The sequence below is a fragment of the Myotis myotis genome, unplaced genomic scaffold, assembly GCF_014108235.1.
Source record: "Myotis myotis isolate mMyoMyo1 unplaced genomic scaffold, mMyoMyo1.p scaffold_m19_p_20, whole genome shotgun sequence".
NCBI lineage: Eukaryota > Metazoa > Chordata > Mammalia > Chiroptera > Vespertilionidae > Myotis > Myotis myotis.
In genome coordinates, this window is record NW_023416325.1 from 12,059,910 (window position 1) to 12,087,249 (window position 27,340).

Sequence of the window (27,340 nt, forward strand, 5' to 3'; positions counted from 1 at the left end):
TCATATGCCTGCCCTAGCTGCCCACCCAGGGAGCACGCTGTCCCTCATGCTGTCCAGCACCTGCCCGCACCCTGTAAATGTGCCTTCGCAAACCCTCCCCACGTCTCCAGCCTGAGCAGTGAGCCATGCCCTGCTGGAGGCAGACTGGCCTGTCACCCAGCCCTGCTAGGCTGCCCCTCTGCCTCCACACCTACCTACCCCAGCCAACGCCTACAGCCAACATCCGGAGTCATCCAATGGGCTGGCTGCAAAGGCGGGCGGCGCAAAGACGAGGAGGGCGCTGGCCAAGGTGCTGACCAAGGGGCAAAGGACACCGGTCCCACAGCCCGCAGTGCCTGATGCCCACCCACCGACCTGTGGCAGCTGGGAAACCCAGGCCCCAGCCTAAAGCCGCCGGGAACACCTGGGTGAGGGGCTTCAGAAGTCTCTGGAGCTTTGAGCCTGTTTTTGAACTGGAAAGTAGAGCAATCCCACTCCAGCAAAGGGCTGCGGGGCTGCGGGGCTCCAGAATTTAGTGAAGGCGGGAAAGGGAGCGGGCCGAGCAGAGGCACCTCTTCTCCCACCCACGTCCTCAGGACTCCAGACCAAGCCCTAAGCGGTGGCTGGCCACTCTGGGGACCCGCACACCCTGGCCAACCCGGGCCGCCACGCCCTCGGGCCCGCGCCCCCAGCCCGCTCCGGCCAAGGCCGCCATCCCCGCGGCCGCCTGTAGGGGCCGCCGCCTCTTCAGAAATGCGCCGCCTTTGTCTGGGGCCGCGCGGCGCCGGTGCAACGGGCGTGCGGAGCGCCTCCTGCGGCCCAGCTTGCGCCCCTCGTCTGGGCGCCGCCCGCCCGGCAGCCCCGCGCCGCCCGCGCCCCTGCCCCGCCCCGGCCCGCGCCCAGGTGAGCGCCCCGCCCGCCGCGAGGCCCCGCCCCCGCCCCGCCCCGCCCCGGCCGGGCCGGCGTGGGTACCGGGTGGGTTCCTCGCGCGTCAGACCACATGATCCCATAAAACATTCATCCGCTCCGGATCCGCGCCGCCGCCGCCGCCCTCGCCCTCCGCTCCGCGGCGCCGCCAGTTCATCCGACCGGCGGAGCGGAGCGCACCCAGCCTCGTCCCGCGGCCGGGCCGGGGCCGGGCCGGAGCGGCGGCGCCTGGATGCGGACCCGGCCGCGGGGAGACGGGCGCCGGCCCCGAAGCGACTTTCGGTCCCCGACGCGCCCCGCCCGACCCCGACGATGAAGAAGGCGCCCGGCGGAGGTGAGTGCTGCGCCGCGCGCGAGCCGGCCGCTGGGTGGGGCGCTGGGTGCGGGGAGTAGGGGGTCCCAGAGCTGCAGGGCCCGCTGGTCCCCGCTGCCCAGGCCAGCGGCAGGGTCACCGGCGGCGGGGAGGGCCACCGCAGTGGTGCGCCGACTGGGGCCGCGGGTGCCCGGCCCCGGGAGGGCGGAGCCCGCGGCAGCAGGAAAAGTTGCCGCTTCCCGGGAAAGTTGGAGGCGGCGGCGGAGGCAGAGGCGGCGGCTCGGGGTGGCCTCTGAAGCCGGGGCCGGGGCCGGGGCCGGGGCCGGGGTGGAGGCTGCCAACTGTAAGGGCGCGGTCCAGCCTTGGAGCATCCCGGCCACGAAGGGGTTAATGACCATGTGTGCAGAAACGTGGTACCTAGCAGGGCTGGGGGCATTAACCGCCTCCACCCTTGCCCCCCCTGGACTCAACTCAGGACCTCTCCCCCTCTCCAGTCTCTGGGGTCAGGCCGCAGCGGCATGAATGGGGGTGTTGGCAACAGCAGAGGGGTGGGGTGCGGGGTTAGCCCTGCGCTGCCCCTCCAGGGGGCCAGTCATGAGAGGAGGCAGCCAAGCCCCCATATCCGCAGCCTAAGGGCCCCTGCGGGTTGGGCCGAGGGGCTCACAATGCCTCATCCCTGGAAGCCCTCATGGGACCCCTCCCCCTACCTGGTATGAAGTCCTGAGAGTGGGGGCTGGGGACCCGACTGCATGCTCTGCCGGAAGAGTGCTCCCCTGGCACCCCCACGGGCTGCCCTGCTGATGTCCACAATGCCGCAGGCTGCACACACGTTTTCTTACACGTGCACGTGTCTGCAAGGGCTGCACCCTTGCATACCGCGTGTGCACACACATGCCAGGCTGCCCCAGTGTGCACGTGCACACATGCTAGGGATGCATCCCGGCATCATCGCCCCCAGCTGCATGCCCAAGGCCACACACACATGTCCATAGCATGCTTGCTGTGATCTCCATGCTTAGCACATGCTGGCGCCCCCCAGCAGGACCCACTCCTGTGCCTACATGCACGTGTTAAGGGGGAGGCTCTGGGCAGCTGGAGCTCACAGATAGAGGAGGCGAGAAACCGCCTACAGGATCCTGGTCCCACTCTGTCCGCCAGCCCCCTGTCCCCGGAGTCTCCCCTCCACAGCCCCTCAGGCCTGTTTGTGTATGTGTAACTGGGCATGCGTGTGAACATGTGTGTCTGCACGCATGACCGTATGTGCCTGTGGACACATCAGCATGCGCCTTTTTTCCTTCTGGGTGTAGGTGCCCCTGTGTGCCTGGGTGGGCTGTGGCCGGGTTCTGCCCAAATCTGCAGCAGAGGCTTTGGGAATGTGTGCTGGGGGCTAGTTTGGTGCCCCGACCCAGGGTGTGAGGTGCAAGGGCTCCCGGACACTCCTCCTTTTCCCCCATGACAGGGAGGTGGTGGCCGATGGGGGCTGGGACCCACCTGGGCAGGGAAGGCCCATTTCAAATCTGGAGGTCAACACAGGGACAAATTGGCCAGACGCCCGGCATGCTCAGCAGTGACTGCTGCTCAGCTCAGCGGGGTGCAGGTCTGTGCCCTCCCCATGGCTGACCCAGGGTGACCTGAGGAAGCCTTTGCCCCCCGTGCCTCGGTCTCTCCATGGTGAGGTGTCACCGACCTCGGGTATGGTGTGGGGCCCCCCAGTGCCTCGGTCTCTCCATGGTATGGTGTGGGGCTCTGAGATAAGGGTGTTGGTGACTCCCTCTCGCTGTGGGAAGGAGGACTCCAGGCCGGGGCCCAGAGAGGCAGAGGCACAGCGCCGGCTCCCCTGCCACCGTCAGTATCCTCGTCTGTAGAATGGGGACAAGCCAGTCATTCTTATAAGGTGTGTGAGGGTGGGTCCCATGATGGGACAGGCAGTGAGGCTGGCCACGCCCCTTTGTCTCAGCCTGTCTTTCCATCTGTGCGGAAGAAGCAGGCTCCCACTCGAGGACCGAGACAGGCGATGGCTCCTGGCTCCTGAGTGTGGGATGGCAGGACAGCAACGGCCTGGATTTGGGTCCTGGCTCAGCCACCCGCTGGGGGCTGTGACCTTGAGTGTGACAGTTCGCCACTCCGTGCCTCAGTCTCCTCATTTGTGACATGGGCCAGTGATCAGGCTTCCCTCAGTGGTTGCTGGGGGCACTTTAAGGCCGAGGCCCCCACTGAGTTCTGACCACAGGTCTCTTACCTTCAAAATACCCGAAAGACCACCATCCCACCCCCGTCAGCCATTCCCATGTAGGGAAGTCCTCTGGAGCTCCTGCACTGCCAACAGGGCCCCTCCCTCCTGCCCATTTACGGAGGGGGGAAACAAAGGCCCCTGACAGGCAAGGGAAATTGGAGAGGGGAACATGGGCAGGTAGGTGAGCGGGGAGGGAGAGGACACTATGGGAGGTGGTCAGTAGCCACCTACATTATTTCCCACACGGGCGCTGCCCCTCACTAGCAGGAAGCCTGCAGAACCCCGGAGCCTCAGTTTCTCTCTATGAAAGAATCATGGGCAGCCGGGGTCGTGTCGTCGGGACTGGCCCTCTCCCTGTGGTCCCGGAGGAGAGGAACGGAGAGGCTCAGGGAAGACAGCCTGGCCCAGGGGGTCTGCACAAGCAAGAGGGCTTGTGGCTTGTGGGCTGTGCTGGGCTCTGGAAGTTCTGTTGTCCCAGGAGGCGGAGGGCAGGCCAGGGCCTGTGCTGTGCCTCTCCCACTGTTTCTGACTCCCTTGCATCTTCCCTCTGCTGGCCCCAGGCCGGAAACTCCTGCTCACCCACAGGCAGCGCAAGCCCCTCCTTTGCTGCCTGCCCGGGCCTTGAATTCATGGCTTCATAGCTTAGACATTTCTGGCAGCTGGTACAGCACCAGGAGGGTCCTGGCTGGTGGAGTGGAAGGAATCTACCCCCACCAGGGATGAGATCCCTGCTCTCCTGGGCCTGTTGCCAGAAAGTCTCCACGGAGCCTCAGTCTGTGCATCTGGAAAGGGGTCAGGAACACAATGCAAGAAGGTGTTCCGTGATGAATGAGTGAGTTTATTGAATGAGTGAATGGTGTGTGAGGGAACCAGTGTGTCAGTGAGTGTGGGGTTCTGTTGTGGGGATCCTGAAGGCCTTTGACTGTGCCTGGTCAGTATCTTTCATGTGCCCCATCCCCAGCCTGGTAGGCCCTGACCAAGGACCCCGTCACCCCCATGGCTGCTTGACCCTCTGTGGCCACCCAGGGCCGGGGCCTCAAGGTCCATAGGATGCTGCCTGGCTACCCCACCCACAGCTGACCTCTCAGGGCCCAGCCTCTGCATCCTCTGCACCCCTCCGTGTCCCCTGCCCTGTGGCCTGCCTTCTTCTGCACCTTTGAACGGCCCAATCCCAGACACTGTTTGCTCATTCAGATCCCCCACACATGCTCTCATTCAGTTATGCATTCATTTTTTTCATTCATTCATTCGTTCCTGGACTGTCAGACCCTACGCGGAGCCAGGCCGTTAAAGGGATGTGACCTTGGGCCTCCTGAGTTTATTGGACTAAATTCTTTGAAGGGCAGGTGGTCACAGAGCCGCAAATGGAGGCTTAGCCAGAGGACAGCATGCTGTCCACACCCCTGCATCTTCCGGCACCATCCCTGGAGTGCGTGGGCCTGCCAGGTCCCACCATACGGGTGTTTTGTGCTGCAGTTTCTTCTTTTGTCGCTGTATTTTAAACATTTTGCACATTGGGACTATTCCTGTGCATCATGGGTTTAGTGGTGTGTGCAGAGTCCCTTCCTGAGGATGCGCCATTATTTCTATGAACCTGCCCTGGCCTCTCATGCTGCCCGTGGTTGTGGGGCTGGGCATGGGAGGTACACGCCACACATGGAGGCCCCATGAGGTCCCCGGAGGTGTGGTCACATACCCCCTCTCTGGATCCCAACCCCTCCCAACCTTTCCAGGGCGGATTCTGCGTTTTTCTCTGGGAGTGAGGGAATATGCTTCCATGCTGATCAGGATTCCAGCCCTGGCACTTCCAGCCACCTCTCTCCTGGCCCCTTCCCGTAGCCTCTGCCTTCACCCTGCAGCTGTCCTGACAGCCCTGTCTCCATGTGGGCCTGCAGCTCTGCCCTCCTGCGGGAGAATGGAGGAGGAGCCATCAGGCACCCTCCCACAACCTCGTGCCCCCACCAGACACACACACACACACACACACACACACACACACACACACAGGAAGGACAGCCAGGTCTCGGAGGTGTATCTGAAAGGCAGGGCAGCGGGCAGGCCTGCCAGAGGAATGGTGGGGAGGTACTGCCTGGGCAGAGACCAGGTGGGCCTGGCAGGCGGAACTGGGCCGATGGGGACATGGGGAGCGCGGGTAGAGGGGCTAGGGTGTCAGGAGCTGGCCCGGCTTGGTTCAGGCAGCCCACCTGGTGCCCTGGGGATGCCCCTCAGCCCTCCGGTCAGCACCCGGCCTTCCTACCTGGCTGCCACAGATCCTGCTGCGTGGAATTGAAGTTCCAAGGCATGTTGGTGGGGATCGAACAAGGGTTTCGTAGTCAAGCAGATTTGGGACAGCTGGGTTAAGTGGTGCTGACGGAGCTCCTTGTACCAGAGGGGGTCTCAGGGCTTCGGGTTTGCCAGTAGGGTGGGACCCCTGTGCAGCATGCTTCAGGGCCTGCTGTGCCCACAAACTTGTTTTGGGAAAAGGTGACTGAGGTACCTGGGAAGGACTGGGAAAGGGACCTTCGGGCGCTGGGAATGGGCGGGCCATCCTGCACAAACCCTGTAGCCACGCACCTGGGGGGTGGAGGGACTGCACTTCTCCTGGCAGTGTGAGGCAATGTGCAAATTTAACCTTTGGGTTTATGACTCTATTTCTTCGCAGCAAATGTCACGGGAAATGTCAGGCTGAGGCTGAAGCTGGTAAGGGGCCCATCGAGGAAGCGGGTGGAGTGCCGAGGGGCTCAGGCCAAGGTGGGGCTCCGGGACACTCACCTCCTCCCAGGAGCCCTCCTGGATTGTCCCTCACTTGCCTGAGCCCAGCATCATGTCCTCAGTCTGCCCCAGCCAGCCACTGTGACCTTGTTGAGGTGTTGCCTTTATTCGCCTGCTGCCAGGGCCCAGATGGGGCAGGCTCAGGGACCTGCCAGCGGTCTCCCCTCCAAGTCTGGGCAGCTGTTGGATCAGCCTGTGCAGTGTCAGCTTGCTGTGTGACCTTGGGCAGCACCCATCCTCTCCTGGTCACCAGAGGCCTCATTCGTAATCCAGGGCTGCTGACCGACTCAGTGCCTTTGTGGGTGGGAAAACACTCCAAATCCCAGGCATGTCGGGTGCCGGGCTCTGGAGGAAGTAGGGAAGGGCTGTGTAATGACCAGCGGGGGTGGCTGGCTGGCTGGTGGCATCCTGTGGCAGCTCCAGGCACACAGTAGGTCCGTCCAACCTAAGTGAGGACCGGGGCATAGGGAGCCAGGACTGTGTGGAGGAGGAACTGTGCTTACAGTTCTCTTTGCACTCGTGCTGCTGGGGGTGGGGGGTGGGGAAGGCGGGGGCGGCCCCTTTTCCTGCGGGGGCGGCCCCTTTTCCTGCCTGGGCCTTGGACAGGTGTGGGCTGGGCAGCAGGAGGGTTAGCCACCTACCCCTGGGGTATGGCCTCCAGCCCAGAACCACCTCCCATCCCCAAAGATGTGGCCCGAAGCAGAATTCCAGAGAAAGGCCAGGAGAGCTGTGGGGCTCAAGGTCACCCAGGAAGCTCAGCACCTGCCTCCACAGAGCACCCCAGCCAGGAACCTGGAGTGGTCCTCGTGCCCACCCCACTCATCCCAGAGCCTGCCAAGTTCCTTCCCCCCTGCTCTCTGCTGTCCACATCCCTCCCTCTGCCCTGGGAGGCCTCCCTGCTCTCCCAGGACACATCCAGACCCAGCCCTTGTCCTCAGAGAGCACAGAGCTGGCTGGTCCTGCCCTTGCCCAGCTACCGGGGCTTCCCGAGGGATGAGGCCATGTGAGACGTGGCCGGTTAGCCTGGCAGAGACTGGGCTGGTAGGTCTCCCTGGGAGCCAAGGCCAAGATCCCTAGGCCAACTGAAAAGGCAACAGGACTGTCACTGTCCCTCTGGCGCAGTGAGCATCCCCTACCCCAACACACGGTGGCCTTCCCCACATGGCAGGGTCTGATGTGTGGCCTGGAAGGTAACACCCCCCCCCCCCATCGTCCCCGGGGGAGGGCCCTTCCCATCCTTGGTGGGATTAGCCAGGGTGCACACTCAGGGTGGCGGCTGGGGAGAGCCCCAGACAGGTCCCCGAAGGTCACTCACTTCTCCCTCCATCCTCTTGGCAAGTGCTTTCCAGCATTATGTTCAGGCCAGCCCTGTGTCAGGCAGCAGAATCCTAGATTCTTGAGACACCTTCTACCCTAAAGGTCCTCCGGTTCCAAGGAGACACCCCAAAGCCCACAAGGTCCGCAGAAGAGAAACGTACTCTGTGGGTGCAGGCAGGGTGGTGAGGACTCTGAGGCCTGGGCCGCCACTGGACCCCCCAAGTCACACTGGCCCTGGGTCTTAAAGAGGTGCTGGATGCCAGCCACAGTGGCTCAGTGGTTGAGTGTTGACCTAAGAACCAGGAGGCCACGGTTCCATTCCAGGTCAGGGCACATGCCCAGGTTGCAGGCTCAATCCCCAGTAGGGAGAGTGCAGGAGGCAGCTAATCAATGATTCTCTCTCATCATTGATGTGTCTATATCTCTCTCCCTTCTCTTTTAATTTTATATATATACATATATATATATATGTATATATATATGTGTGTGTATACACACACACACACACACATATATATATAGTGCTGGAGCTGCTGGCTGAGGGGGAGGGGACCATGGAGGGAGCAGAAGCTCGAAGACTCTGGGACAGTCCACTGCATGGGGCTGGGTGCTGAGGCCTCTGGGTGGGCCCAGGCTGGCCCTAGAGGAGGAGGGAGATGGGGGTCAGATGAAGAGCCTGTGGGGGCCAAGAGAAAAGCAGAGGGGGGGGGGGCTAGGGCTCTTGGGCCAGTGGATGTGGTGGAGCTGCTCCGGCCCAGCCTCAGCAGGAAGCCAGGCCGCTGCTCCGTGTGCTCCCGGCTGAGTGACACGTGGCTTCGCACCCCAGCGTGTCCAGGCCGTGTTTCATCTCCCTGCCTCGGCCCCAATTTATGTCAGGCAGAGGCTGACGCGGGGACAGGTGTGACAAGTGTTTGGCTTCCTGTTTGAAAATTGGCAAGAGAAAAACTCTCCCCATAAAAATATTCTATCTACATACCTCCTGGATGTCACCGAGAGGCCCCGTCATGGCCCAGACAGATGGTGGCCCTAATGGACTCCATTCTTCACCTGCTGCCTGAGCCTGGCCTGGCTCCTGGGGTGGCCTGAGGTGGGTGGCGGCAGTGTGTGTGTGTGTGTGTGTGTGTGTGTGTGTGTGTGGCAGTCTCCCCACTGAGCCGTGTCCCCGCACCTCTAGATCACAGGAAGCCTGAATAGGCATGTCCATCCTCTTCAGTGTCAAGGGGCCCAGGCGTGGGGATTAGGGAGGGAGGGGCTTCAGCCCCAGGTGGCCCACTGTGTTCACTGTCCCCACATTGCCCTGAGGCCCAGGCAGGGTCAAGACCCCCGGCATTTCACTCATGCAGGACCCCTCGGGCCAGACTGTGGTGTGGGAGGGGAACAGGTGTGGGAGGGGTTCTGGGGAGGAGAACCCTTCAGGGTGTGTGTCTGAGAACAGAGGGGGCATCCCTGAGGGTGCTACCTCCGCAAAGGCGAGGCCCAGTGCTCCTGCCTGCCAGGGCCTGGGTAAGGCTGGCTTAGGCACCAGCGTGCCCTTTCTCACTGTGACTTGACCTCCCCTCAGTCAGATGGGGACCGTGGTCCGCTGGGGGCGACATGAGGCACTTTTTGGATGCTCCCGCAGGGTGGGCAGGCTGGGCATTTCCTGTGCACTCACTGTGCGCCTGCTCCCGGGAGCTGTGTGGTCTCTCTGCCCCCTGGGAGGTGGGTCTCGTTATCTCCACTCTCCAGGTGAGGGAATGGTTCCTAGAGGTTGGGAGACCTGCCTGAGGCCCCACTAAGGCAGAGCCCTGGGCAGGGACTCCAGGCACTGGGCTTTTGGGAGGGATGCTGCTGCCCTCGGATAGCCTCACCCACCTTTTCCAGGGCAGGGCTGCCCCGTCCAGTTCAGCACACACGACCAAATAGAACAAACTAAAAATACTTCCGATGTTACCGGTTTGTGTACATTACAGGAAATCTGGAGAAATACAGCAGAATTTTAAGAAAGGAGTTATGTTAATCAGCTCAGGTATTATAACAAAATACCACAGACAGGGTGGCTTAAAGAACAGACATTTCTTCTCACAGTTCTGGAGGCTGGAAATCTGAGACCAGGTGCAGCAAGGTCAGGTTCTGGTGAGGGCTCTCTAACTGACTTGCAGACAGCCACCTTCTTGCTGGATCTCACGTGGAGAGAATGAAAACCAGCTCTCCTGCATCTCTTCTTAGAAGGACTCATCCCATTACGGGATCCCACCTCAGGACCTCATTACATCGAATCACCCAGTGCCCCATGGATTCTCCTGGCCTGGACATCCCCAGGGAATGCTGTCTGCACAACCTTGAAACTTGCCTGTAGTGGTGGGTTTTTCTTGCATTCACATGAGAAGCGTTTGTGGAGTTCCCACTGTGTGCTGGTCACCAGCTGTGGTGCTGCCCCATGAAGCCCTTAGGAGCAACTGATAGAAGCAAACAGCGCCAGCACCTGTTAAATGGATCAGCAAGGTGTGGGGTGTAGGGGGCTCCTTGGCAGTGGACGGAGGTGGGGGTGTTTTGGGACCCTGGGGTGGTTCACCAAAGTTCCCCCACCCCTGGAGATTTTGTCAGGTTCTCAGACCCAACCTCCCATTTCACAGATGACAGACCTGAGAGGCCAAGGTCACTGGTGGTATCTGAGCTTTGCTGGGTATAGTGGCTGGGCTCGGGGTGCCCCAGCCTCATGGGTCTGCTGCAGCCCTAGGGTTGTGGGGGAGGCAGCTGGGGAGGAGCTGAAGGGGGGTGGGTAGGCGAGGTCTGGCTTCCTGTGGGCCTGACCTGGGAGGGAGGCAGCTGGCTGCCTGCCCAGTGGGTTGCAGGGTTTTAACCAGAAGAGGTGCCGAGGCCTGGGCCAACGGCACTGCCCTGAGCAGGCTGGGTCTGCCAGGGGCACTGGGCGGGGAACCAGGTCTGTCTGACCTGCGCCTGGGCTTATGCCTGGAACCTCCTGCGTTGAGCTAGAGCAGGAAGGAATGGGGAACGCAGATGGGGCAGGGTGTTGTGAAACCATTAGGAACATTTTGGGGGGAAAGGCCAATGCCTTTTCAGGCTTAATAAAGTCAAGCCATGGCCTACGGGGCAGGGGGGTATGGGAGGTCAGCTGGGTCCTCTGTGGGGTGAAAGGTCAAGCTGCTCTGGCCCTCAGGGTTCCATGGGGGAATGAATGGAATATGACCTGCAGATGCATCCCCCAATCCCTGATGGCCCAGCCATGGCTGCCAATGCCTGTGGTGGTCCCCGCAAGGCCTTGGGCTTTGGGGGCTCCTCCCCCAGCCTGATCCTTGGCTCCCCGGGACATCTGTGCCCTGGGTGTTATGGGGCTGTCCAGGCTTCTTTTGGAGCTTCCGGCAGGTGTGGGGGTGGGGAGAGACCATGCTGGGGTACCTGCACTGACCTCTTACTTGTCCCCAGGGCAAATGCTGAGAAAATGAGGCCATCCTGCCTGGCTCCGCCCCCAGGGCAGCCGACCCCCTTCTGCAGCCTGGAGCGCCAGGCGCATCAGCCTCAGGAAGTAGCCGAAATACACTGACCTGTTTTCCAGGAGGCAGCGGCGCCTTCTTCTCCCACCCTCGATGGTGAGAAGCCGCCAACCATTTCCATCCCAAATTGATTTCAAATAAGGAAGAATTATCACATACCATCATATGGGAATAATTTATCACTTGTTAATAAAAGAGCAATTACTTATTCACGTCGCCCCTGCCTGTGCGCTGTGGGTTCAGTTGCAGAGACATGATTAGGACCCTCACAGAAGCCAAAGGAAGCTTGTTTGTGCTCCGCCACGGCCACGGAGAACCCTCCCCTGGGCCTGAGGGTCCTGAGTTTGGGGTTGGGGGCTCAGATCTATGAGATGGGAGCAGGGCAGAGGTGAGGAGAGGTCAGGGGGAGTGGCGGCAGGACTGTGGAAGGCCCAAGCACACAGATGGACTTTCAGGCTGGAAGCTATCCCTTTAAATGTCTGGATCTCAGAGGCTTCTGGAGCCAAGAGCCTGATCATCCCTGGGGACGTGGAGAGGGGGTGGGGAGCGTGGGAGGCGAACTTGGCCACCCTTGGCTGAGCAGGGGCTGAAGAGGAGCGTGTGGGGCCTCATCCCTGTACCAGACACCAGGCCACGCCCTGCTGGAGCTCTCAGCCCCACTTTCTCCTGCACCTGGGAGACACCTACTTCTGACCCACGTTCGCCTCCACCTTCGGCAGACACGCTTGATTTTCTCCTTTCTATTTATCCCTACCTCTGAGATTTCAGTGCAGCCTTTTTTAGAAAGACAACACTGTGGTCAATGATATCTCGCTCAAAGTTAAAACCTGCGCCCAGCCCTCAGAGGCTGGTCTGGAACATCGGTTTGCATTCCTGGAAGGCAGCCACTGTTGCCTCATTCTTCATTGTTCCCAGTGGTTACCTTCACATTGCCACGGCTCCTTCCCCAGCTCCCTGTTCCTTAGCACACTCCCCAGGGCGGTTGTCTTGCTACCTTCAGTTAATTCATAACCAGTGTTTCCAAGCTCAGGTCACATCAATAAATGCTCTTCGCTACTCTTGTGTGGCCTTTTGTGTTTCCTGGAGTTTACAGTTGACTTTGTCTTTTTTTTTCTCTTGTCCTATCTGCCACTCCCCTGTGCTCACTCTTCACGCCAGGCATTCTCTTGGGCCTCTGGTTTTACCGCAAGGAGGTCTCACCCCAGGCTTTTGTCCTGCTGTCCCCACCTGGACCAAGGAGCTATGGACCCCTCACAGCTCCCAGGACTTCCCTTCGTCACCCAATGTTTCTTGGGCCCCGTGTTTTCCTCCTTCAGGGTTTATGTCCTATTTTAGCGAAAGCACATCCCCACTAGCTCTCTAGGGAAGGCACAGTGAAGAATCATTCTATTAGTCCTCAATGTTAGCAATCAGTTCAAGCTGCCTTGGCCTGGTCCAGAATTCCACGTTGAAAACAGTTCCTCCTCGCAGTTTTAAAGCCATAGCAATGAACAGATGGGCGCCCAGTGTGCTATGGAGAAACCTGGTGCCAGGTTTAGTCTGGGTGCTTCCGGCCTCCCGAGGCCTCAGATCACGCTGTGAATGTCATTTGTTGTGCTAGGCACTTGCCCAGTGGAGGACCAGGCCTTGGGCTCTGGGAGATTTTCTGGTATTATTTCTTTGGTAACTTTTTTCTATTTTCTGTTTCTGAAACTCCCCATGTACAGATGTTGGACCTGTATATCTGTCTTCGGAATATCATCATTTCCCCCCCCGCCTCTTTCTCATTCACTTTTCTTTTTGTAGGACTTCCTTGACCTTGTTTTCTAACACTTCTATTGATTTTTTATTTTATTTTAGCAATTCTATTTTTAACTTCCAGGCACTCTTCCTGTTTTCCGATGGCTCCTTGTTCGTGGCACCCTGTTCTTGTTTTAAATCCTCTTCTATCCCTACAAGGACACTGATTAGATTTCCCGAACTTGTATCTGTTCCTCCCGCCGCACTGCCTTGGCGTCCTAGAGCCATTTTCCCTCTTGTCTCCATTGGTGCCTTTTCCAAACTCCTCGTTTCCTGGCCACACCTACTAGGGAAGCACTAAAGGGGACCGGATGCTTTGCTGAGACTGGCAGGGTTTGGGCCACCAGGCAGGAGCCCCAGTAGGGGCGCCCCTTTCTCTGGGTGTTTCTTCAGGGGAGCAGCCCATCACCTGTTCCTTGCGCCTCTCAGCGTGTATCCCGTCCCCATCATTGTGGGGCTCAGGGATGAACACGTCTCCCACATGGGTGGTGGGTGGGTGGGTGGGGAGGTGGAGCCCCGAGTGTGCCAGGGTTGCCTGAGAAGCAGCAGCAACCTGACTCAGTGCTAAGGGCAGACAGGACTCTCTCATGAGGGAGAGCTCCAGGCCTGTCTGCGAGTCTGTTCTCTCTGCTGGGGCTGAGCTTGGTGGAGGCGGGGAAATGGCTCTAGGCACTGCTTGCAGCTGAGCCTGGCTGCTGCGCCCTCCTCCCACCCTGACACCGCCTCTCCTGGCTGGAGCAGGACCGCCAGGCCAGGCTGGAGCCGCCTTGAGACAAGCAGACAATCAGCAAGGCTCCGGGTGCCACCCCTGAAGCTGGGCCTCACTTCCCTGGGCTCCTCACCTGAGACAGGCTTGACCGGGTCGGATTAGCAGAGGCCCACACCAGCCTCTGGGGAGGCAGAACTCTCTGGCCACAGAGCTGGGCCCCAGGTGTGGGTGCTTAATGGGGTTTCCAGGCTGGAGGCATCTTGGGGCCCCAGGGAGGCGGGGGCTGGCCCATCATCATCCTCATGTCACTGGCAGGCAGCAGACTCAGTGTGGGTCAGCAGCTTCCCCAGCCACTTGGGGAGGGGGTGCATGGAGCCCAAAGCTCAGACCCCAGGGCCCCCGCCTCAGCAGCCCAGGGAACAGAAGGCTTGGGCAGAGGACAAGGCCCTGTGGGGGTCAGGAGCCCAGAGCATGCCGGTCCACTGCAGGGGTGGCGGTCAGCTGCGGACTCCCTAGAGGAGGGCACATTATCCTGGGGTGGCGGGATTGGTGTGGAGGGGCTGTGGCCCCAGAGCCCCCTGCCCCCCCCCCAAACTACCTCCCCATAGACACGTCTCCCTGAAGCATCACCCTCCTCCTCCCCAGCAGGGTCTGGGGATTGGTGCCTCCTCCCGGTGCCTCCTCCTGGTGCCCGGTGCCCGGAGCCATCCTCCCTCTCTCCTCACAGACACTCTGGTTCTGTCTGTGTTTTAACTTGTCCTCTCCCGCGCGTTCGATGGCCAGCCCTCCCACAGCCTCTTTAGCCAAATACTTGTTTTTCTTTTGACCTGCGGGCCGTTTCAGGTTCACCTCCTCCCCTCACCACCCTCCAGCCCCATGAGATGCTGCCAGGCCCTGTCCATCCATCCCTGCCTTGTGGCCTCGGCCGGACAGTGGCCTTCTCTGACCCTCAGTCTCCTTTTCGTTGGGTGGGGGTTTGAGTGACTCCGTGAGGCCGTGGTGAAGGTGAAGGCAGCAGCCCCCACCTTCTGCAGGCGCTCGCCACGCTTCCATCACAAGCCAGGTGGGCACACTATTTCTCTAAATGGCCAAGTACTAAATAATTACAGCTGCGTGGGCTGCATGGCGTGTCGGACCACTCCACTCCGCTGGGCAGCTCTAAAGCAGCCACAGGAAGCACACAGGTGGGACTGCCCGCCCACAACACGTTATTTGCCACGAAATGCTGGATGCCACAGCGGTTCTCAACCTGTGGGTCACAACCCCTTTGGCGGTCGAACGACCCTTTCACAGGGGTCGCCTAAGACCATCCTGCATATCAGATATTTACATGACGATTCATAACCGTAGCAACATGACAGTTATGAAGTAGCAACGAAAATAATTTTATGGTTGGGTCACAACATGAGGAACTGTATTTAAAGGGCCAGAGGGTTGAGAACCACTGGAATAGAAGATTCGAGGGCCCATTGGCTCTGACAAGGGCTGCAGTGTCGCCACCTGAACACGGTGGTCGCCTGGCCTTGGCTGGTGGTGACTCCAATGGGAGAATCTCAGGCTGTGAAGGTCATTCTCTGCCTCGAAACCCTCATTCTCTGGAAAGCACCCCACCCCTGACGCTCACCAGTCCGCACGGGGCTTCTCCATGGGCTCCACGGGGCTGCTCCCACCTTTGCAAACCCCAGCTCAGTCTCAGAGCCCCTGAGCCCCCTGCTCCGTGTCCGTGAGAGCTCGGCTGTTCTGGGACAGCTCGGAAGGGCTGCAGTCCAGCCGCTCCACCCAGACTGGGGCTGGTCTCAGACGGCTGAGAGACAAGAGGGGCTGACCCCAGAGGGCAACGCGACAAGGGCCTCCCAAGATCTGCACTTGTCTTTTTTTTTTTTTTTTAAATATATTTTATTGATTTTTAACAGAGAGGAAGGGAGTGGGATAGAGAGTTAGAAACATTGATGAGAGAGAAACATCGATCAGCTGCTTCCTGCACACCCCCTACTGGGGATGTGCCCGCAGCCAAGGTACATGCCCTTGACGGGAATCGAACCTGGGACCTTTCAGTCCGCAGGCCAGTGCTCTATCCACTGAGCCAAACCGGTTAGGGCTGCACTTGTCTTTTCATAGCAGAATAAATCCTGCTCAAGCAGAGGCCGCCTGCCTGCCTGCCTGCCTTGTTGGTGATGTTTGACAAGTGCCAAGGGCTTGAGAGCATGTGGGGATATGCCCTCCAGTCTTCTCCTCCACCAGCCTTCTTCTGCTTCCTGGGAGGGGCTCCCAGGTTAGCCCCGCCTCGCCACAGCAACCCCTCTGCTGTCCGCTGCCTCTGGGCCCTGACCCACCCAGGCCTCGGCAACAGAAGGCCCAAGAGTGCACTCCTATGGTGTACTCCTATGGCACGCACCCCAAGTATGCGGTCCTATAGCGTGAGCCCCGAGTGTGTGTTCCTACAGCATGCACCCCAATGATGCCTTCCTATAGCATGTGCCCGAATAGGTACCCTCAGTGTGCATTCATGTAGCGTGCACTCCGGGTGTGCTTTCCTACTGTGTGCAGCCTGACTGTGTGCTCCTGCACTTTGCCCTCACAAGACTGTGCACTCTGGGCCTCACAAGGTCGGTCAGCTTTGTGTAGGTGGCAGATGCCGGGTCCTGGGAAGAAGAGGGATGGGTGGATGGGAAGGACCCAGCATTGTTGGCACTGGCGATGGGAAGGAGTCAGGGCGAGCAGCTGGGAGTGGGGGCAAGTGTGTAGCAAGGCAGATCACAGGCCCTAGCACCAGGAGTGCCCCTTTCCTGAGGCCTCCCCCCGCCCCCCCTTCAGGGGCATGTCAGCCACCGGCCGGTTTACCGTTAGTGTTCTCTGGGGTCTCAATCCTCTGATGACTGTCAGAATCAATTAGCCAAGAAACTGATGAGCTGGTTGTGGAAACAGAACTCTCCAGGTAATTAGCAGCAGGTGTGTGTTGGTGGCCTGATAGCGTGGAAGGGATGCTGGCCAAGTCCCTGGGGTGGACAGATCTTCAGCTGGCAGAACCCCCAGATGCTAGTATCCTCAGCCCCTAGCGTGGGGCTCCCTGGAGCGCGGGCCATGGGAGGTGGGCAGTTGGAGACCTGTGGGCTGGACAGGGCGAGGTTCCAGAGCCTTCCAGGCCAGCAGGCCAGCCTTGTCCCAGTCTCCAGGCCAAGGATCCTGATCATCAGACCATCTGCCTGGACCCTGACCCTGGCAGTGGGCCCGAGGCCGCCTCCCCTGGCATCCTCTGACATCTGCAGACAGCTCAAGGTTCTGCGACACCTTAAATCCCCCACGTGGCACATGCTGCAGGTCAGGGTGACCGCCTGCACTCATCCTACTCCTGGGTCACACTGTCACAAGTCAGGGTCTCATCCTGGCCTCAGGCCTCAGTGCCCAGCACAGCACCTGGTGCGTTTGGCCGAGTGAGTGAAGGTTGAGTGAGTGAGTGAGGGAGGCCCCAGTCACAGGGCGTTCCCTCCGGCCTCCACCTCTCAGGTGGGCCAGGCCCCTCCCCAGCCAATCTCAGTTTCCTTGACTTGAGAGGGACCTTGGGCTGCCCTCCCAGGTGTGGTACTGGCTGGAAATTTTGAGGGGGAATAGAGCTTGGGTTTGAGGTGAGGATGATGGGTAAGGTGGGGGTAGGGGAGCTTTAACTCTTCACTGCCCAGCGAGGTCTCTCATGGGCCTGGCGCCATGACCTTGGGAATGCTCCTAGCCCAGGGGCTGTGAGCAAGCGGCTTTCCCCCACCCAAATCGTTTTCTCAACTGTAAAATGGGTAAATAAGCTAGACCTCTCGGAGAGTTAGCAGACAGACGGGCCCAGCCTGGGCCTGGCCTGCTGGCCCTGGGTCCACCTGTGCCCAAGTGCATTCAGGAGGCCGGTCTTGCCAGCTCTGCCTGAGTCTCAGTGGGACAGCGGGCAGGCTCTGCCTCAGTTTCCTCCACTGCACACAGCTTGGCCGGAAACTGACCAGCCCTGGCTCCAGCACCCTCCTGCCATGGCGGTGACTTGGCCCATATGGACCAGACCCACTCCTGCAGCCACTGCCCTGAGAAGATCAATAAGGGCACAGCGGGCAACAGGGGTGTCAGCCACACCCCTTCCAGGGTGGGCTGCCCCCCACTGGAGCTGCTGCCACTCTCCCCCCCCCTCCCCTGGCACCTGGAGTCGGGGAAGGGCCTGAGAAGTGCAATGAGCATGCACGCTGCCCATGCACATGCCTGCGGGCCCCAGGACGGGCGGAAGGTGGGTGGCGAGTGTGAGAAGCGAGCGAAGACTGAGGTGGGGACAGATGGAAGGCAGAGGATTGGTTGGTGGAGGGCTGGCACAGGGCAGGAGTGCGAGCACAGCGCTGCCCTGACCCTCTGCAGCATGTGGACACCACCGGCTCCACCCCCGACCGGAGCTATTTCTGGCCGAGTGTGCTGAGCTATGGCCTCCTGTTCTGCCTGGTAACTGCGGTCGGTGCCGTGACCCTTCACGGATGGCTCTGGTGCTCGAGAGGGTCCTGAGTTGACTGATGTCCTGGCTGTGCTCTAGCTGTCCAGCCCCTCTACAGCCTACTGACCCCAGCCTCCCGTGCCGGGGGGTGGGGGTGGGGGCTGGGGTGGGGGGAGCAGGTAACAGCTCAGAGCCTTCCTAGAAATGTCTCCTCACAGCCACCAATGACACAGGAGGGAGCCAGGTGCCCTGGCACCTGTCCACGTCCTCACAGCCCGGGCCCCATTCCTGCTGAGGTCACACAGTGGCCACTCTTCAGGCTTGGGATGGACGCGCTGCAGCTCCTTCACTCTCCCACCTTTCCTCAGCGGTTCTCAGCCTGTGGGTCGCGACCCCTTTGGCGGTCGAACGACCCTTTCACAGGGGTCGCCTAAAACCATCCTGCCTATCAGATATTTACATGGCAATTCATAGCAGTAGCAACATGACAGTTAGGAAGTAGCAACGAAAATGATTTTATGGTTGGGTCACAACATGAGGAACTGTATTTAAAGGGCCAGAAAGTTGAGAACCACTGTAGACTTTCTCTAGGTCTTAACTACTTGCTGCCTCTGTTTCCTAATCTGTGAAATGGGCTCATGATACTGAAAAGAAAACTGATTCTTATGCGGCTCTGACTCACACCTTTTATACCAGCTGCCGGACCTTCATAACAGCCCCTGAGGTGGGAGTTTCTGCCACCCCATTGCAGTGTGGAACCATTGAAACGGGGAGGGGGGGGAGGGGTGCGGGGATGCGGGCATGGGGGGGGCACTGAACCAATGTTCTGGGACTCCAAGGCCGCCAGCCCTGGGCTCTCTCTGTAGCCTCACTGGGTGGGGGCAAAGGCATCCCCATGGGACCTCAGGGGAGCTGCACCCCTGCGTACCTCAGCCCAGGCTGGGGGACCCTGGAGTTGCGGGGGCCAGGATACACACCAGAGCCCCCTGGCTGGCCATCCTACTCCTGAGCTGCTGATCTCAGCAGCCACCTGCCCACTGCCTGCTGCCCTGCGGCTGGTGGTGAGTCCCCGGATTTTCCTACCCCTCCTGGCTCCCCTCCCTTTCCCTCCCTATTCCTCCTCTTTCCACCTCCCTCCTCTCCCCTCCCTGTACCTCTCCAGGTTCCCTGTCCCCCTGTCCCAACATGAAGGGGAACGTTTGCTGAGCAGGCGCCGTACCAGGGTGAACTGTGCGCGTGTCCTGCAGGGCCACGCCCAGGCCTGATGCCTCCCAGGCTCTGGGGCCGTTGGATCCATGGCCTCCTCAGCTGTCATTCCAGCTCCAGTTTGGTTGCCCTGACAGAAGGGGTCCTATCTAGAATCCGGTCACTGTCTTACCCCTGCCCCAGGCAGGAGTGGCCAGTCCTCCCCCAACCATGCCCTGTGCCCACTGCTTCTGAGCCAGACCTGGGCTAAGGCAGGAGCCGCTCCACGTGGAGGGCGCTGCGCTGAGGCCTGAGGAAAGAGAATAGGCTTGAGGGATGGCGGGAGAGGGATGGTTTGGGTTTGCACGTAGCTCAGGGGGCCTGGAGGCCTGAGGGACTGGTTTGGGTTTGTGGGTGGCTCAGGGGGCCTGGCAGCCTGGTGTGGGGTCATGACGGCCACAGGGGCTTTGGAGGGGCGTGTTGTCATCTGGTTTCCTGTTATCGCCGTGGTTCCCGTGTGTGTGAGCCAGAGCGCAGCAGGGCTGTTCTCTCACCACACGTGCCTGGAGGGACACTGGCACTGGGTGCTCACTGAGGACCAGGACCCAGTGAGGCTGGCACAAATGGGAGATGAGGCTGAGGGCAGGCAGGCGACCAGGCTGCAGCCGGTGGGCAGGTGGGACAGGGTGCAGCCTGGGGCCTCTGATGGGCAGATGGGACCAGCGAGAGGGCAGACCTAGAGGCCAGAAAGGCCTGGCGCAGGGGGCTGCAGAGGCCAGGGAAGACGGAGGACAGGATGGAGGGAGAGGCTGAGGGGACAGGTGGAAGGATGGGATGGGGGGACAGGAGACGGATGGGATGGGGAGGCCTTCTCAGGGTGGCAGTCCACCGTGGGTGTGGGAGGGGTCAGGTGAGTGACTGGGTCCAGTCCCTGGGGTGGGGTCAGGAGATGCCCTCCCATTTCCCCGCTTGGTCTCCGGTATCCCCCCACCCCCTGCTGGGAAGATGAACCCACACTGCAAAGTTGGGTTTGATTATCTCATAAAAAGATGCCCCCTTATGCTTGCTCAGCAGAGGGGTTGCCATGGAGACCAGCGGGCAGGCCCCAAGGGGGGCCGGGTTGGAGCCAATTACTGTAGCTGCTGCGAGGAGAGAGCCCACCACCCGCTCCAGCGCTGACAGCAGGGTCTGTGCAGAAGGACTGAGCCTCAGAAGTTGGTTTCTGGAAAGCAATTGGCTCAGCGAGAATGGAGCCGCGTCTTTGTGCCTGATGCCCGCTTCCTGGCAGGGCTGGGCCACTTGGCCGCTCTGCCAACCACTCCCAGGGCGGGGCAGCCAAGCCCGGGAACCTTGCTCAGAGCATTCTTAGAGCGGATATAGCCCCAAGCTCAAGTCTCCTGGGGGCCCAGACGGGCGAGGGCTGGAGGCGAGGGCTGGAGGCCAGAGCGGCCGGCCCCCATGCTGGGGAGGTCAGCTAAACCTGACACCAACCAAGTTCACAAACCATAGCTGCAGGCCTGGGAGCCACGGCACTGGGCAGGTGATGTGGCAGGCGTGGTCATGACGGGTGGCTGGTGACAGAGCGGGTCGGCGTGCAGCCTGGTCTGTGGCATGTGCGGCTGGCGGCATGGCACGGTCACGATGAGGCCTGCCCTCGGTGCTGAGGGAGGTGCAGAGCCTGGCCCGGTTGGTGAGTACCTGCACCCCCCTCCCCCCACCCAGGTCTTGCTCTTCCACCGAGGTCTCAGAAACAGGAAGTGTGTTTTCCTAGCACAGTTACATCCCGTGACAGCAGGTGAGATGCTGGTGGGAGCTGGCATCACGAGGCCTGACTTCCCCAGGAGACTCTGCGAGGAGAGCCGGAGGGGGTGTCAGCTGTGCAAATAGACAACAGTCAGGGTGCCCCTCCGCCTCCAGCCCATGGCCAGCCAGGAGGGGTGCCCAGGGCTTGGGGTGGGGGTGGGGTCCTGGGCCAGGCCTGCTTCTTTGGATCCCCATCCTGAGGCTGCCAGGTCCCCAGCAGCTGACAGGGGACAGAGGAGGTCCCCCGACTGTGGGGAGGGGGCATCCAGGACCTGGGGACCAGAGCCCAGGAAGGCACATCCCTGGTGACCACTGTACATGCCAGTTGGCTGAGGCTCTGAGCTTCAGATGAGTGTCTGGACCAGCCCAGGCAGAGAGGACCCAGCAGGGGTGGGGGGCCCCAAGGTCATGGTTCGGGGTGGGGGAAGCTAGCCTATGGTCCTCTCCTTCCTCCCTCCTGGCTCCAGCCCCAGCACTTAGCCCTGCTCGTGTCTGCAGAATCCTGTGCTTAGCTAGCTGCCAAGGAAGGTGTTCGCTGTCAGTGCAGGTGTTAGCTGATAACTCACATGTTAGCTGATAAGCCCTAACCCTCCCAGGGGGGGTCACATTTTAATAGACTCACTCCTGAAGGCAGAGAGGACCTTCAGCATTCAAAGAGGGGAGCGCTGATGGCGGGATGATAGGCATTGCGCTTAACTGGCGAGACCAGGGCTGGATGCATCGCCCCTGGAGGGGTCTCCTGCCTAGTGTAGGTCACAGGTGAGGCCCCAGGTGTGTCTGGCCCCTCAATGGGGGAGGAAGAATGGGGGTGTAGCCCCCTGGGGCTGGAGTAGATCTCGCTGAGCATGTGTCTGGGCAGGAGGGTTGCGGGCAGTTGGGGTTGTGCAAGGATTGTTGGGCTGGGCAGGAGTGAGCTGCTCACCTGGGGAGGAGAGCAGGCGGCAGATGAGGCTGAGAGAGGAGACTGCAGGTGTTCCACGCCAAGGCAGGAAGCTCTCCAAGCCGCTGGGAGTGTCGAGGAGGGAGCAGCCTGCCTGGAGGGGGCTCGCCCTTCTGAGCCCTGGACCCACCTGCCCTCAGGCGTCCAGTCTCCGGATCCTGTGATAGGGTTGCTGGGACCCAGTTGGTGGAACCCCGGGCCCCTGCAGGAGGACCGCTGGGGGCTCCGCCCGGTGCCTGCAGTTTCCTCATTAAGCACAGCTCCCTGTGGCGGGAGGCCTCCTCCGAATTGGGGCAGCCCTGGGCCTCAGTGTCTCCAGGAGCCTGGGCGGGGCACAGAGTCTGAGCCACAGCCCTGCCCCTCCTGTAGCCTAAGAGGGCCCAGCAGCAGACTGCCTGGCAGGCCTGAGCATGAGCCTCAGCTCAGGGCTCCTCGGAAGGACTGCCAGTCCGGCCCTCGAGTGTTTGCCAGAGCCTGTCCCCCAGCCTGGCCTGTGGCCTGTGGGGCAGGGGACAGGGCTGGGACCCACAGGGACAGCAAGAAAGCCCAGCGTTTGCTGGAGCCCGAGATGGTATCTGCAGGGGCGTGTCCATCTTGGGAGGCCTGCAAGGGGGCCCCAGCCAGGACCTGGCTAAGCCCAAGGTGGCATGTGAGGGCCTGTGGCAGAGGGTCCTGGTGGCCTGGAGCCCTGGTGGTCTGGGGCCCTGGTGGCCTGGAGCCCTGGTGGCCTAGGGCCCTGGTGGCCTGGAGCCCTGGTGGCCTGGGGCCCTGGTGGCCTGGAGCCCTGGTGGCCTGGGGCCCTGGTGGCCTGGAGCCCTGGTGGCCTGGGGCCCTGGTGGCCTGGAGCCCTGGTGGCTTGGACGCAGTGCCGTCAGCAGGGACTCAGCCAAGCCGGGCAGGGTCCCAAACAGGGAGTCGCTGATGTGCCTCCGGCCAGATGTTGCCTGGAGGGCTGTCAGTGGATGGCACATGCTCGTGGAGCACATTGCTGACCGAGGTTGGAATACTGGCCTCCAGCTCCGAGGCCTTAGCCTCTTCCAGGGAACGTATGATCCCCTAGTCCAGTGGTCGGCCAACTCGTTAGTCAACAGAGCCAAATATCAACAGTACGACGACTGAAATTTCTTTTGAGAGCCAAATGTTTTAAACTTAAACTCTATAGGTAGGTACATTGTTATTCACTTAATTAGGGGACTCCTAAGGCTTAGGAAGAGCCACACTCAAGGGGCCAAAGAGCCGCAGTTTGCCAACCACTGCCCTAGCAGGTTCCACGTGACAGGTACAGCAGGAAACCTGAGTTCCCCGGGGTGACAGCATGTCCTGGGGCAGCCTGGCTCCCGCACAACCCCTACCCACACAGGGCTCCCTGCCAGCTAACCGCCCTCTCCTCTGCCCACAGGGAGCCGGCTGCTGGCCTGGGTGCTGTGGCTGCAGGTGTGGCGGGCGGCGGCTCCGTGCCCAGGAGCCTGCGTGTGCTACAACGAGCCCAAGGTCACAACAGGCTGCCCCCAGCAGGGCCTCCAGGCCGTGCCCGCCGACATCCCCGTGGCCAGCCAGCGCATCTTCCTGCATGGCAACCGCATCACACACGTGCCGGCCACCGCTTTTCGTGCCTGCCGCAACCTCACCATCTTGTGGCTGCACTCGAACGCGCTGACCCACATCGACGCCACCGCCTTCGCCGGCCTGGCCCTCCTGGAGCAGCTGGACCTCAGCGACAACGCGCAGCTGCGCGCCGTGGACCCCACCACCTTCCGCGGCCTGGGCCGCCTGCACACGCTGCACCTGGACCGCTGCGGCCTGCAGGAGCTGGGCCCCGGCCTGTTCCGTGGCCTGGCCGCCCTGCAGTACCTCTACCTGCAGGACAACGGGCTGCAGGCGCTGCCTGACGACGCCTTCCGAGACCTGGGCAACCTCACGCACCTCTTCCTGCATGGCAACCACATCCCCAGCGTGCCCGAGCGCGCCTTCCGCGGCCTGCACAGCCTCGACCGCCTCCTGCTGCACCAGAACCGAGTGGCCCGCGTGCACCCGCACGCCTTCCGCGACCTTGGCCGCCTCATGACGCTCTACCTGTTCGCCAACAACCTCTCGGCACTGCCCGCGGAGGCCCTGGCACCCCTGCGTGCCCTGCAGTACCTGCGGCTCAACGACAACCCCTGGGTGTGCGACTGCCGGGCGCGCCCGCTCTGGGCCTGGCTGCAGCAGTTCCGCGGCTCCTCGTCCGAGCTGCCCTGCAGCCTGCCCCGCCGCCTGGCTGGTCGAGACCTCAAGCGCCTGGCGGCCACTGACCTAGAAGGCTGCGCCACGGCCGCTGGGCCCTCCCGTGCTATCTGGACTGGCGGGCCGGCCGACGAGCAGCTGCTGGGGCTCCCCAAGTGCTGCCAGCCGGACGCCGCGGACAAGGCCTCGGTGCTGGAGGCCGGTAGTCCGGCCTCGGCTGGCAATGCACTCAAGGGACGTGTGCCGCCCGGTGACAGCCCCGCAGGCAACACCTCTGGCCCGAGGCACATCAACGACTCCCCCTTTGGGACCCTGCCTGGCTCGGCCGAGCCCCCTCTCACCGGACTGCGGCCCCAGGGCTCTGAGCCACCAGGCCCGCCCACCGTGGGGCCTCGCCGGAGGCCAGGCTGTTCCCGAAAGAACCGCACCCGCAGCCAGTGCCGGCTGGGCCAGGCGGGCAGCGGGGGCAGTGGCGCTGGAGATGCAGAGGGCTCAGGTGCCCTTCCCGGCCTCGCCTGCAGCCTCGCCCCCCTTGGCCTGGCGCTGGTGCTGTGGACCGTGCTCAGGCCCTGCTGACCAGCCCCCGACTGAGAGCAAGGCCTTCCTCAGTAGCCAGGTGTGTGTACATACGGGGTCCCCTCCATGCTGCCAGCCAGCACCGGGAGCCAGGCCCTCCCTGATGGACGCCTCCCACCCCACCCCCCATCTCCACTCCATCATGTTTACAGGGAGCAGCGGCAGTGTTTGTTCCAGAACACTGCCTCCCGCCGGCCCGCGATATACAGAAAAAATGCATTTTATTTTACTTGTGTAAAAATATTGGGCAATGTGGAATAAAGAGCTCTTTTTTAAGCTGTGGCCCCTCAGAGTGGGAGTGCTGTGGGCAGTGAGAGACGGGGAGGGCCCTGGAGGCGTAGTCCTGCCCTGGTCACAGCCACACAGACGCCCCAAGACGGAGGAGTTTCCATCCACACGAGGGGTGCAGCCTGGTATGTGGGCCGCTCAGACCACCTCAGCCCAGCAGCCATGGTGACCACTAGAGACGCCTGGTGCCTTGGCCCACCCCCAGCCACGCTGAGCTGATAACGGCATTTAGGGGGAGCTGGACGTCGCTGCCTTTGTGGAGACATTTGCCGCATGGGGTCCCTGCCCCCTCACACCACTGCTCCTGGTCACACCCTACCTGCAGTCACACCTGCACAAGCATGTGCCCAGGATGCCCGCCCTTTCACCATGGCACACCCAGACACAGGCCCAGGTGGTTCTGCCTGGCCCTGTACATATATAGGGTGTCCCAAAATTCACGCAAGAAGTAATTTTGATAGAAAACACAGGTTTATAATTAAAAATTGTACATTTTTTATTGATTCATAAAGTACAAAGTATAGGGTTATGTATGGAATAGCACATTGGGTAAATGGCCTCCACGGCTTTGCTGGCACATACGCAAAGCCATGGTCTTCATTGTCCCTGCTCCTGGGCCATCATTGGTACTTGGTAATGCTTATCAAATTGAAGGGATTGAAATCAAAGGGCAACAGATATCAGAATCTGATTCAATAAACCAAGAAAAATTAAGCTTTTATTTTTTGTTGTTGTTGTTGTTGTTAATGCTCATGCAAAATTCAAATCTTGCGTGAATTTTGGGACACCCTATATATGCGCACATAACACACACACACACACACAGGCAGGGCAGGGCCCGCACGTGTACACACACACACATGCATGCAAACAGCGCAGGCAAAAATATGCACATGCACATTTCCTCCGGGCCCGTGTGGTGAGGGCTCAGAAACAAAAGGGAAAGAGGATACGTGTCGGAGGCTACCCCGTCCTCCTGGGCAGGGCCCGGGGGAGCAGGGGAAGGAAAACACTGATTGGGGGAGGGAGTAAGGGGTGTGTTGCTGGTGGAGCCAGATGGCCATGCGGGCCGCGGGGGCTAAGGAAGCCCAAGGGAGGGAGGGAGGGGAGGGGAGGACGTGCTCAGCAACGTGCCCAGCTCCTCTGTCCCTCGGTGGGGCTCAGACCCTTTCCCCGCTGCCCAGAGCAGTGCCGGGTACTGTGGGGGAGGCGCCCTGCCTCTCCTGTCTGGCCCTCACCCCTCCTCAGCCAGGCTTCCCACACGCCCCATCTCTTCTTCCAGGAGACCCTGGACTTGGGCGCATTGGCGCTGCCCACCTCTGTGTGGGCCTGGCAGGCTGCCCCTTTGCACAGTGGACACTGGCACATCCCAGCTCCAAGACCCAACGCCTGGCTCTGGGCTCAGAAGGGGCAGCTCAGGCCCTACACGGGCTCCTATCCCAGCCCCTCTGGGCCCAGGAAACCCCAGCGTCCCCCTCCAAAGAGGCAGCTCTGTGGACTCTGGTGTCAATGTTCTGGGCAGCCTCAGGCCTGTGCCTGGCGGCCCACCATCAGCACTCCCTGGCCCCCCCGTCCCTGTGACTGCACAGCCGGGAGTCTGCCAGCCTGGGCCTGGGCATGAGTGGGCAGGGGGAGCATGAGCAGGAGTTTCTTGATCCACTTTTCTCCTGAGCAGCCCCTGGTGTGCCCAAGGAGATGCAGCCAAACTGCTAGGGACAGGGAGGGGGCCGAATTCCAGGCTGAGGCTGTGGGGCTCTTGAAGGGCAAGGCAGCCCCTGGTCTCCCACTACCTTCCTGGCAGCCAGGAAACCACAAACACCCATTGGGCAAAAGGCTTTGAGGCCCACCCGGGCTCCTCAGCTTACAGCCTTCCCAAGATAAGTCCACTCCCTCTGCTGAGCCTGCTCTGCACTGAGAGACATCTGCCCCCTTCAGGACACCCCTAAGGCCCCCGGTGCCTCTCCCCGGCCGCTGGAACCTCAGGAAGCTGCAGGCCCACTGAGCGGCCACGTGGCTGGCTTCCTTTGCTGGGCCGTGCCTCCCAGCTACATGTCCTCCCAGCCCATCCTTTGGGGGCACCCTCCCCTCCCCAAGGAGGGAGAAACCGAGGCCACAGTGAGGGATGGGAACAAGGGGCCCACCGGTTCTACTGAAGGTGACGCAGGTGGATGTCTGGGCCCAGGTGGACCTGGGGCCGGTGCACAGGGTCCCTGAGGCTTTGGCGACTGTGTCCTAAGACGGCAAGGGTGGGATCTGATTTCCTGAGAAGTTCCTCCGGCTGCTTTGTGTGCAGTGGGGCTTGCTCAGTGGAGGCAAGGGGTGCGCAGTCTGGCCAGGCTGGCAGAGGGAGGG

General features: G+C 61.1%; 1 protein-coding gene across 1 annotated transcript; it reads left to right on the plus strand.

The window, feature by feature from the left end:
• The first annotated feature begins 935 nt into the window (after window positions 1-935).
• RTN4R (reticulon 4 receptor) lies at window positions 936-24,982 on the plus strand. Its single transcript, XM_036354247.1, has 2 exons — window positions 936-1,240; window positions 23,301-24,982. Exons 1-2 carry the CDS (start codon window positions 1,219-1,221, stop codon window positions 24,698-24,700), a joined length of 1,422 nt encoding a protein of 473 aa, XP_036210140.1. The 5' UTR covers window positions 936-1,218; the 3' UTR covers window positions 24,701-24,982.
• Window positions 24,983-27,340: the final 2,358 nt, after the last annotated feature.